This window comes from Cydia strobilella, chromosome 4, assembly GCF_947568885.1.
Source record: "Cydia strobilella chromosome 4, ilCydStro3.1, whole genome shotgun sequence".
Taxonomy (NCBI): Eukaryota; Metazoa; Arthropoda; class Insecta; order Lepidoptera; family Tortricidae; genus Cydia; species Cydia strobilella.
The window spans coordinates 18,675,985-18,688,626 of record NC_086044.1 but is presented as its reverse complement, the minus strand read 5'-3'; the positions used below and the strand labels follow the sequence as shown (position 1 = coordinate 18,688,626).

At 35.9% G+C, this 12,642-nt stretch overlaps 2 protein-coding genes across 2 annotated transcripts in view; one reads left to right on the top strand and one right to left on the bottom strand.

Moving 5' to 3' along the window:
* Positions 1-245: 245 nt before the first annotated feature.
* Positions 246-3,606, bottom strand: LOC134741179 (signal peptidase complex subunit 2). The gene is made up of 5 exons (XM_063673955.1): positions 3,468-3,606; positions 3,161-3,226; positions 2,287-2,420; positions 1,373-1,525; positions 246-488 (listed from the first exon to the last, which is right to left on the bottom strand). Exons 1-5 carry the CDS (start codon positions 3,483-3,485, stop codon positions 305-307), a joined length of 555 nt encoding a protein of 184 aa, XP_063530025.1. The 5' UTR covers positions 3,486-3,606; the 3' UTR covers positions 246-304.
* A 293-nt stretch (positions 3,607-3,899) lies between these two features.
* Positions 3,900-12,642, top strand: part of LOC134740788 (probable histone-lysine N-methyltransferase CG1716) — a 38,305-nt gene continuing 29,562 nt past the window's right edge. Inside the window, exons 1-4 of the mRNA XM_063673405.1 lie at positions 3,900-4,066; positions 4,308-6,336; positions 6,618-6,746; positions 8,852-9,151. Of these exons, the coding sequence (XP_063529475.1) occupies positions 4,340-6,336; positions 6,618-6,746; positions 8,852-9,151 (2,426 nt within the window). The 5' untranslated portion in view covers positions 3,900-4,066; positions 4,308-4,339. The remainder of the gene's footprint in view (positions 4,067-4,307; positions 6,337-6,617; positions 6,747-8,851; positions 9,152-12,642) is intronic.

Sequence of the window (12,642 nt, the reverse complement as noted above, 5' to 3'; positions counted from 1 at the left end):
ACAATTTTTTTTATGTATGCTAGTTTCTAGTGATGAAGATAAAAAATTTACCAGATCAGCTATCATAAAATTACCAATACAGACAGATAAAAACAAGACCACATTTAGGTTTATGTAATGAAACATGCACATTTGCGACTAAAAAGGTGGATTTATCATTGAATTGACACCTTAAGTCAAAAAAATTCACACAGTAGCAAAGAATTTTTAGGAAATCAGCCTATTCTTAAATCAGAACTCATTGCATCATTACAAATTATTTATTGAAACGAAATTGCAGTCACACATTGATCTTAACTTTAGATTACTTCTCCTTCTTCTCAGAGGATAGCGAGTTGTATAACTTATTTACTTCGTTGAGTACAAGGTTTTGAACAACTGTTCCATTGGTGTCGATGAAGTTGGCAAAGGACTTGTTGATGGAGGCTTCACGGAATTTGCCGTTGGTGTCGCGGAGCACCAGGATCAGGTTGTATTTGTCGTCATGTCTGGAAAAATTAAATTGGAGGGTGATGCTTTTTTCTAGGAAATTTACTTTTTTTTTGCCCAATCAAGAACAAGTCACATGGTTTTGTCTCTATACATTATTTTAGGACCCTAATGGAAATAATGGAATAGACTGTATGTTGGTCTGGTTATCAAAATAAATATTATCTTCAATTTTTATAGGAGACTAGAAAAGCTGCAATATTTATATCAATAGAGCCTACCAATAATATGAAGAATAATATGAAGATTGTATTAAACATAATTACTAATATTATACAGCTATAATAGATATACATAGTGATTTATGTTATTTCTGTTAATTTCAAGTGTGCATTCCTGAGCTTAAATTAAGTAACTTTCTCAAAGTCACCAGTATTCTAATTAACTCATCCATTTTGGAGATTATAATTTTTTTTTCTTATAAGGCCCTTACGAGCATGTACACTTGCCTTAGAGCCTGTTTACATATAGTGTTTAGTACGAGTTCATACATTTTGCTACTAAACTATCTATATCTACTGTTTTGTACTATCCTATCTCAAACGATCAATGTTCAAAATTACATTGATATGTCACAGTTTTCATCAATTGTTTGGGTGAGTTAAATGTAATGCCTGTGTTACAAAAAATGCAACATTTAATTCCTTTTTATAAAAAATTATAATAATAAATAAATATTTATTTATTTAATCTTTATTGCACAAAAGAAAACCTTACAGTACAAAAGGCGGACTTAATGCCATAAGGCATTCTCTACCAGTCAACCTTAAGGCTAAGCAGAGAAATTGAATATTAAAATTAACTATGCTATTTAGTTTTCTTAAACATTCTTAACCATACCCCGAAGTTAACGGAATTCAATAAAAACATGCTGTATACTTACTTCTTCACATATGAGCTGGCTTCCCACACTCTGGTGTTGTTCGCAACCTTCTCCTTGGCAACAACAAATATGCCCTTTTCTTTGAAAGTTGTGTACAGGGTCAGAATGCCCATTAGCACAAAGTAGGAAGACACACAAATGATTAGCACCAGTCTGAAAATTACAAATAAGTTGTTGATTAATTGTTAATGTTTTAAATCCGTAATAAAAAAACTAAGAACACTTTGATACATTTGTTATTTGTATAAAACAAAATTCAGACTACTTATAAAATAAAACGATTAAAACTAAACCTACCTAAAAAAAATAAAAATCCCTATAACAAACCCTGACCTCTTGGCAAAGTGCCCATCACGCAGGCAGCATTCCCGCGCTGTATCGCGATAGCAAGCCTTTGCGCGAGAATCCTGCCCGCGCGAGGGAAAAAAATTGAAGTACTAAATCGTCAGGTGACAACCAAAACTCACTAATTACCACCACAAGTTCATAGCTATAGTAAACCATATGAGAACTAAAATAAGGTTTATTTTTGATTGATAATTTTTTAGCAATGAGGGCTAACGCGTATGAATTCGCCGCTAGGGGCGCTAGTGTAGATGGTGGTCTTTTCTATAGTTCGAAATGTCAAATGTCACTTGTCACTTCAATGACTGACAGCTTTTCTATAGTATTTTGGACCACCATCAACAGAGGCGCCAACTGGTGAGCAAAAAAACGATAGCCCTCATAGTTTTGGTTGTCACGAAATGCTGTATGCAAAAAAAATAATTTATGATCTCTACCTGCGCCAAACTATAAATTTGTATAGCATTAAGGGACATCATGAATTGAAAAGCTCACAATTAGCTTAGGAAAATATGATTATGAGATTTATGAGGAAATAAAACATTTTTTTTTAATTATAACAATCTCACCTTGACTGGGGGAAGGGGTATAAGTAGTCCCAGAGCAGGGCATACAGGGCAACACCAACAGCGAGTGCACAGAGGAACAGGCGACCATCAATAAGGGCAAAGCTCTCTTTACATTTCAGATCTCCAGTTAACACCTGCAAACATTTAAAAAAATCACCAACTGAGCAAGAGCAAAGGTGTAGCTTGGTAAATGCTTTTGTAGGCCATGCTGCCTGGCTGTTCTACTCTATATATTTAATTAAACTCTTTTGTTGATTTAGTATGGTTTTTTTTTAATGGCAGTGCCTGCTCGTTCTACAGCTCAGTCACTGGTTTATATTGAAAATGAAAAAATGAAAAATGAAAATATTTTATTTCATTAATAAAATGTTACATTACAAGGTAGTAGGTTGGGACTTCCTTTTAAGTATATTATACCTGTATCAGGAAGCCCCGCTCCTCCGTAGCAACAAGTAATTTTTAGTTTAACAAAAGCAGAAAGAAAACTTAAGCTAATACAATTTTATCTACATTAAATGTGTATATATATGTGTGTGTGTGTGTGTGTGAGAGAGAGTGTGTATGTGTGTGTGTAGGTGTATGAGATCGTGTGAGTGCAGGTGGTGAGGTGATGTACTAATCGGCACTTCTTATATATAGGTACTGTAAAGCATAGAACTATGTATCGTACTTTTCTTACACAATAGGTATTTTCTTATACAATAGGTACTGTAAAATGTCATATTTTCTTACTAAAATTAATACTGTGTACCAAACAACAAAGGTAAGACTCGCAGTTTAACCATGAAAATTTGTATGCAGAGCTATTCAGTGGTTTTGCTTAACACAACCTCGCTTGGAAACAAGTCCAGGAGAATATTTAAAAATACAGTACCTCTCTGACCGCATCATCAATAGCATTTTTCGCCGCAGCACCATCCCATTTGTTGATTTTTACTACCTGCAAGCAAGTTGATTAATGTTTATGTATATACTTCAGGTACAGATAAATTAAATATCCAGCCCGTGCCATCTCTCTAGCAGACATCGTTAGTTTTTAACATATAAGGCGGAAGATTATTTCTTATATTCCAATCACAGTGGATTTAGTTATGGATGGTAAAACATGACGTGTCCCCGGGAAACTTGCAAAATCAACTGAATCAAATGAAAACGTAGAGATTTTATATTTATAACGTTACCTCTGGTGTTTCAGTCATGTTGATTTGATTTAAGAAAAAATATCTTAAAGAAAGTTTGATATTATAACAATTTTCTGTCTCAAAAACGCCGTTTTGACACGACTGCGAGTCGGTGTCGGTCGTCGTGTCGTCGATTTGTTTGACGTTTAGTTTAGTGAAGAGTGAAGTGAAGAGCTGAACTGAAGAATGTTTCAGTGAATGAATGGATAACAATTGGTGAATGACAACAAATTTACTTTTATGAAATCAATGCCATCAGAAAACAAAGAAATATTAATGATAAAATTGATAACAAAACACATGCAAGTATTTAAAAACTAAGCGATCAATAAAAAATATATATGCAACAAAAAAATGATATTTGCAACAGCAACACCAACTTTAATATCTTCAGTTTTGTTTGGTTTTTCACAACACTAACTCTCGATGGCTGCTTGGCTGCCATAATTAAAAAAAAAAATTAATGAACTGAGAAAATATAATAACTCGCTTCGCTGATTTATTTTATACACCTTTTTGTATATTACGAGCCGTAATAGTAGTGCTATTTACATAATTCCAATGACTATAAAGAATACTGCTAGATTAAGAAAGTAATGGTATGTGCTCATGATTTCATAAAACACTATACTGATATATTGAAACCGGTGGTTATGATACCTACTAAAATTTCATTACATTATGCTAACATGTCGTACATGATCTCATTGTCTCTCAAATAACCTTTCAAGGTGTCTAATGGTTCCTCCGTAAATTATATACGTACCATGTGGCGTTGACAGGCATCTTGAAACAGTAACGATCGAAAGAGGTCATTGTATTCGTTTATCACGTCCACAGGTTTATTGTCACCGTGCTGAGCAAGCGGCACGATGGCAAGGCGAAAGAAGGCAGCAGCGAAGCCCGCGACGCGGCGGATGCCTCGGCGGGGAAAGGCGGCGGCTGCGGCCGCGGCCGTGGAAGGCGAGTCGTCTGCCGCCGTTGAGCCTCCTCCTGAAAAGCCCGCCGAGTTAGAGCCGCCCGTCGAACCGACGCCCGTCACCGACTCCCAACCATCTGTCTCCCAAGACTCACAAACTAATCAGACACCAAAACCAACAGTACCTACTGTAGTAGTTCACAAGAAATTCGGCAAATATCGCTGCCTCTTCAACAACGAGGATTCATTTACTAGAAGATATGACTTAGGAAGTGATAGTGAAACTAACAGTAGTGTAGAAATCAGGGTTGTTGACCCCTGTGCTAGCTCGGAATCTGATTCAAATACAGCAGTCGATACACAGACAGAAAACTGTAGTGTTGTGTCAAATTTTAGTTCTTTGAACAATGTCAATGACCAGAGTGACACAAACAACATAGCAGCAATACAAACAAATTCTGTGCTTCCGGTACCAAATGAAATACCAATGCCAACTGAAGCTCCTCTGACTGAACTACCTCTAACATCTGAAATACCTCTGCCTAGTGATCCACCGATAGCTTCCGAAGAACCTATACTATATAAAATATCTGAGCATTGTGAAATTCCATTGTTATCTGAATCAACATCAATTGGGGGAAATGAAAATTTACTAGCTGGCATTTCATTGCCGTCTGAAATTCCCCTACCAATAGGAGCTCCAACTTCATCAGAACCTTTTGTAATTGAAGCATCTTTGACTTCAGAAATTCCATTTCCTGCAGAGCTGGCTCAAGCTGGCATACCATATGCATCAGATGCTGTGATACCAGGCTTGTCATTGGCTACGGGAGTTCCTCTACCGGCTGGTATTCCACTGTTGAATGATATACCAATGCCGTCAGCACCATCAACAGACAGCGCTTTGAATCATGTACCGGAAGCAGCTACAGCCTTAGAAACAAATACAGAAATAACATACAATCAGACTGATGAATATCTGAACACAGTAAATAAAGAGAACATGAACGTAGACATTCCAGGCGAACAGGAACCAATGGAGTATGGTGGTGATGATGAAGAGCTCATTACCATTGTTCAGATTGTTGAAGATGACAACCATGAGCTGTACTACAATATCAAGATGGACAGTCCAGATGAGACAACAGAAAAGAAAGAACAGGATGGAGAGTTCCAAAAACACTTTGAGAAACTCAACATTACTGCTCATAGTGCTGTTTCTATGGACGGTTCCCAACCTGGGTCTAAAGTGCTAATGCCCGAGTTATGTAGACCAGACCCAAGTCTAACTCCCAGCTCCATTGTATCTGATGATAGTAACTCTTCAAGACTTGCTGAAACAGCTGTAAATGCAAATGAGTCAACGGAATCTTCTCCTACGGGAGTTAGACGCTCAAATAGAATAAAGACAATTAGTAGTCAAAAGCAAAAGTCAAAAGGCTATGGATTAGTAAAGACTCCATTAAAGAAAGCTTTAATCACGCAAACAAAGCTTAAGCTTGAAGAGAACAACTCAGATAGTCAAGAAAAATCAGGAGATACAGCAACAAGTGTTGCTCCCAATTCTCCTTCATTCCCAGTGCCTTCAGATCTGCCTGTCAAAGTCAAATCAAGATGGCGTCGGTCCAGCGAGCTAGAAATGGGCGCCAATTCTCCAGCAAACTCACCGTTGGCTAGCCCTAGTCTGCCTCAACGGTTGCAACCAGTACCTGAAGCTCAAAACCCAGAAGACCAAACACACACATTAACTAAAGAAGCATATGACAAAATTATAGAGGACAGAATGAGACAATTTCAGCACTTGGATGAGAATGACTATTTGTGTGAGCGAATGATCAGTAAGGATACAAAGAAGATGATTTGCGACTGTTTTATGACCAAAGAGGAGATTGAGAGGGGAGAGCTAGGCTGTGGAGAAGACTGTCTAAATAGACTGCTTATGATTGAATGGTAAAGTATTAAAAAAATTACAATTGTATTATATTTTTTCTATGCATTTATTAGGTACCTAAGCCTTTTTCTATTGATGCATAGCTTCATTCAGTGCAAGACGCTAACCAATTCATATAAGATTTTAGCATTGTATGACATTACAAGTTAAAGTTTAAGACAAGGATATTCAGACTCTGTTGTTGCAACTGCTACCTTTCAGTTTTTTGTACTGCAATTAAGATTATAAACAGTAATTGGTACTTTTAATAGTGCTTTTACACAGTATTTAATTTTTCCAGTAACACCCGATGTCCTGTGGGCGACCGGTGTACAAACAGAAGGTTTGAGAAGCGAGAGAATGGCGCGCTGAAAGTGTTCTACGCTGACAAGAAGGGTTGCGGTGTGGAAGCTGCTGATGACATTTCAGCGTAAGTGATAATCTATTTCTGACTGCTTATGCGAGTATTGTTTGACTGTATTATGTTTTGGTCTCTGGTTGATAATGTAAGCTGTGCATACAACATACAACTTTATGAGAAAGCAAAATTTCTGTAGACCATGTTATAAGATGGGCGTCAAACAGAGACAATGGCCTTGAGCTGGCGTTTACTGAGCAATATCCACTTATTACAATGTTTTACTTTAATTTGCTTGTCTTACACTTTTATGAAATATTTCCGTGTGGGTTAGGTAGGTACTTAGTATGTAATCGCAAAGGCGAATTTATGATGATTAGTTTTTCATATTTTAGTAGTAGAAATAAAACAAATTATTGCACTAAACAAGTAAATCATAAACAGAAAATATAATGAATTTAACTGGGGTTCTTATAAAAATATTGAGCAAACAAGACATGATTAGAGTACATTTGCACTTATATCATGTGTCTTTTCCCTCATATGATACAACGGCTTAAATAACAATGACTTTGCAATTATGCACATAACAAGTTAGCAATTTTCATAACAGCCCTCTTATATTTTCTTATATGTATATCAGTCATATTTATCGAACAATATTAGTGTAATATTATGAGTGTGTTGTTATGTATATTCAACCCACACGGTTTGACAGTGGACTAATAATATTAGTCTAATATCGTTCGAGAAATGGACCCCAGGAGTTTACCCAAAGCTTAGCCAAAAGAAATGCTAAAGATTGTCATTAACCTCCACGCCACAACTACCAATAGTTCGCTGTCCTCATCCATACGATATCCAGCGATCTTAATAAAATCGTTAGCCCACCTTGTTGGGGGCTTTCCCTCGCGTCCTCCGGTTCTGTGTCTGACCCAGTAGCCATCGGTTTAATTGCCATTTAAATCTCAAAGTCAATCATGACCTTTGTTCTTTTACGTATGTGATTTTTAATGCAGAGATCTCGCAGAGAAATTCCGAGCTTGCTCCACAAGTCCACAGATAGTTGACCCCCCTCCAAACAAATTTATATGTTTTTATTTATATGTGTACCATTGTACAGTCAAGGGCATAAATATATATACATTCCTGAAGTTTCAAAAATATGTGTACGCTCTTACACCTTAGACAATAAAGTCGTGTTCACATATTTTTGAGCCATTTGTCTGGATCGATATTTTTGCCTTCGACTGTACACACTTGTTAAAAAAATTCATATCTATCATAAGACTTGGCAAATCTCTGTTAAGTGTTAATTTTTGTCTCTTTCTAACATACACATGTCTAAATGACAGATAGGGATAAACAATTATCAACGGCATGTTAGATATGGCAGACGTTTATGAAATATGTTCTAATTTAATTTTAATTCTCCTTGTAATGTAACTATGTAAGTTTATCGCGAAATAAATGATTTATGATTTATGGCGGTACCTAAGTGTTTTACTATGTATCTCTTGATGTAAACGAAGATAAACATAATAATATGTGCCATTTTCAATCAAAAGGGTACTTATTGCCGGTTGTCAAAAAGGCGCTATTTCCATACAGCTTCAATTTGAAATCAACCTTTTGATAAGCGACAATGTGGTACCATTTGGTTGAAAATGTCACATATGTATTGTATATGCTTTAGGGCCCTTTAGTTCAAATTCGAATATTCGGTGATTCGGTTATCAGGAATCAGGAAGAAATAAATAGAATATGTAGTATATTAGCGCGCATAATAATTCTAAAGAAATCGAAATCATTATTCGTGTTTAAGATTTGTATAGAGTCTACACAGTAGTTTTAGAGATTACATGCAATTTGTTTAGAACTGAAAAGACATCAGTACAGAGTTGGTACTGTTTATACATTTATTTATTTGACTTGTATACATTGTATAGACATCAAATGAACTTGAGCCGACTAGATGCTCACAAATACCTGAACACAATTCTACACCCATATTGAACTTTTCTTCTGTTACCATTTTATATGGCAGTGGCACATTCACAATATCTTGCACAACGAAGCGCCCAAAATCTGACACTATTTTGTTTTAATAGCCATAATAAGCTGTGTCTATAAGTACTTATGTATAATTACATTATCATACGTTATTTCTCTTTCAGAGGCGAATTCCTCATGGAATACGTAGGCGAAGTGCTAGACTACGACCAATTCTACAAACGCGCGCAGACCTATTCTGACGAGAACAATCTTCACCACTATTTCATGTCTCTAAAAGGAGACACGGTCATCGACGCGACGATGAAGGGCAACATATCTCGGTTCATCAACCATTCCTGCGACCCAAATGCAGAAACGCAGAAGTGGACGGTGAACGGGGAGCTCAGAATAGGGTTCTTCAGTAAGAGAGATATCGCCGTTGGGGAGGAGATCACGTTTGATTACCAGTTCAAACGGTTTGGGTGAGTTTTTATTTATGTTATTAGTAGATGATAGATGACATGACGCATTGACACAGTTATTGATTATTTGTCAACCTTATTGCAATGAGATATGACCTATTAATGGTCAGTTAATGTATTTCTGTTAGCACTGAGAGTGCATTTGTATAGCCCGGCTTGGCAAGCGGAAAGTAAAAAAAAAAGTTGTAAACATATTAAGCACTTTGGAATGAAAATATTTTTGGAATCTGTGTGTATTGTAGGAAAAAAAATATGATGATTATAGTTATTCATTTGCATAGTCATAACTGTTTTGGTTTTAAAATATTTAGATAAGTACGGTTTTTACGAAGATAAACCCGAATTAATCAACTTATTGAAGGTTCAAATAATTCGGCAGTCCGAACTATCGTGAAAAAGTGCAAGATAAATCGCGTAAAACACATCGCAAAGATAGGAAGAAGTGAGGTTATCTATAACCCGACCAAATCACGGAGAGACAAATTACCGTCTGCAACTAACTTCACTACGGAAAGTGACAGTCGGCTTGTCCGGTGTGACCAGTGAGCAGAAAAAAATAATCCTACTACAAACACGTTCCATTACACGAAAATGAATGCCTCCCTGCAAGTACTATTTGACAGCTTAAAAGTGGAAATGGAGAAACAAACAGAAAAATACACGATTCTGTAACGAAGACCATGAGTGACAGAATGGACGAAAAAATTACATCGATCCTCGATGAAAACAAAATACTAAGGTCAAAAATAGAAACTCTGGAAGAAAAAATCGTGCTTTTAGAGAGGGAAAATAAAAAGAACAATATAATGTTATTTGGACTGGAGGAGAAAGAAAAAGATCAAAGCGACCTGATAGAAATAGTGAAAGAAAAAATCAAAAATGACCTGCAAATTACCTTAGAAAAATCTGAAATAAATAAACTGCACCGGATTGGTAAGAAAAAGGAAAAAGTGAGACCTGTTCTTATATCTTTTGTCAACGAATGGAAGAAAACTGAAATAATCAGAAATAAAAAACGTTTCCAAGATGTGTATGTAACAGAAGATTATCCCAAAGCAATATTGGATAAGAGGAAGGAACTTCAAGCAGAATTAGAGGAAGAGAGAAGGAAGGGAAACCATGTATTCTTAAAGTATGATAAAATAGTGATAAATAAATCAGAAAGAGCCCAGGAAAAAAGGAAAATATTGCCATCTACATCACCCGGACACAGCAATCCAACAAGGAAAATGCCCTGTAATTCTTCCAACCCCAACAAGCCTAATGCCTTTGATGTAATGAGGAACAGGACAAATTCGCTGACTTCATCACCCGCACCGGAAAGTAGAGAATAGGCCAGGTCCATCGACAACTTGAAACATACACAACACAAAAGCAGAAACAAGAAAACAAAACTTCACCCCAACCCGGTTGGTCTCCGTGGGGTTAGCGACCACCACCTTCCAAAGTCACATAGAGAAACCCAAACAGAAAGCGATCAAAAACAAAAAGAAGATAATATTTACATTGCAACTTTTAACGTTAGAACACTTAAAACAGAAGAGTCATTATTGCAACTGGAACATGCTGTAGAGAAAATAAAATGCCATATCATCGGCTTAAGTGAAGTAAGAAGGTTAGGCGAAGAAATTCTAGACCGTAGCGAATATATTCTCTTTTATAAAGGTGAAACGAAAGGCATGTTTGGAGTTGGTTTCTTAGTAAAAAAGCAGCTATGCAAGGAAATTGAACAATTTATAGGTATCTCAGAAAGAATAGCTGTTTTAAACATAAACTTACCAGGATCTAGAAACAAATGGTCCATAATTCAAGCATATGCACCCACAGACATAGCTAGCAAAGAAGAGAAAAACTCCTTCTATACATTATTAAGAAGCACCATAGAAAATACCCACAAAAACATTATATTGATGGGAGATTTCAACAGCACACTGGGATCCGAGGAGACAAATAATAGTAGCGTTGGCAAATACACTACAGGAAAAAGAAATGATAATGGTACCAGATTAATAGAGTTTGCGATGGAAAAAAGATTATACATAATGAATACATTTTTCAAAAAAAGATTTAGCAAAAAATGGACATGGCTGTCTCCACTGGGAGTAAAAGATGAAAGAGATTTTATATTAACTAATAACAAAAAAGCATTTTTTGACGTAGAACCACTAAACAATGTGAATTTTAATTCAGATCACCGACTGATTCGTGGAAGAATTACTACCAAAAATACCCAAAAATCAAGAAAGCATATAACTAAAAATAAGACTGTAATTCCACATCACATCCCAGAAGAGATGAAAAAACATATATCGGAGAAACTTTCACATGCAGACCAAATTACTAACATACAAGAAAAATATAATATCATAGAAAGAGAACTAATTGATTTAAATAAGCAGTTCAAAAACATATCTGAGAAAAGAGACAGAATGGGACCAGAAGCGAGAAACCTCATAATTCAAAGGCAACATCTGCTTATAGACAAGAAAACCAATAGAAAAGAAATAACATCTATCAGCAAGCAAATAAATGAAAGTATCAGAAAATACAGACATAAAACAAGGACAGATAGGATTCAAAATTGCATTGAAAAAACAGGAGGAGTAAAGAAAGCCATGAAAGAGCTTAAAGAAGAAAAATCTTGGATCCCTTCGATTCAAGACAAAAATAAAAAACAGACATCCAAACGACTACATATAATGGACGTGGCCACTGAATTTTATAGAAACCTCTACAACGACGATGAAAGTCAGGAAAATGAAAATAAGGACTATGATTTCCAGAGTAACACCGATGAGGTTCCCGAATTCTTAAAAAGAGAAGTGGAGCTTGCTATTTTAAGTCAAAAAAACGATAAATCCCCTGGCGATGACAATATTACTAATGAGTTATTAAAGGCAGCCCTTAACAGTATTATTGATCCGCTCACTAACCTTTTTAATGAAATCTTAAAGAATGAAAAAATACCAACACAATGGACAAAAACTACAATCACACTCTTACATAAAAAGGGAGACAAAAGCGACATAAATAACTACAGACCTATAAGCTTAATGAGTAATATATATAAAGTGTTTTCGAAATTAATTTTAGGACGAGTTACAAAAGTTTTGGATGAGAACCAACCAAGAGAGCAAGCTGGATTCCGAAAAAACTTCTCCACAATAGACCACATCTCAGTCATCAAACAAATTGTTGAAAAATGTCATGAATACAGAAGACAATATTACGTGGCATTTGTAGATTATAATAAGGCGTTTGACTCACTTAAGCATAACAAGATATGGGAAGCACTTAAGGAACAAGGCGTCCCGGAAAAATACATTAGGATTATAAAAGAAATATACTCAAAAAGCACAGCAAAGATTAAATTAGAGAGAATAGGTGAAGAATTTAATATAGGAAAAGGAGTCAGACAGGGTGATCCTTTGTCGCCAAAGATATTTATAGCAGTCCTCGAAAGTGTGTTTAGACGGATGAACTGGGAGAGC

Coding starts and splice junctions, on each gene's coding strand:
- LOC134741179 (XM_063673955.1), bottom strand. Junction 2,421..3,160: donor TTGATGATGCGGTCAGAGAG/GTACTGTATTTT, acceptor AAATGTTTGCAG/GTGTTAACTGGAGATCTGAA. Junction 489..1,372: donor GCCAGCTCATATGTGAAGAA/GTAAGTATACAG, acceptor TAATTTTTCCAG/ACATGACGACAAATACAACC.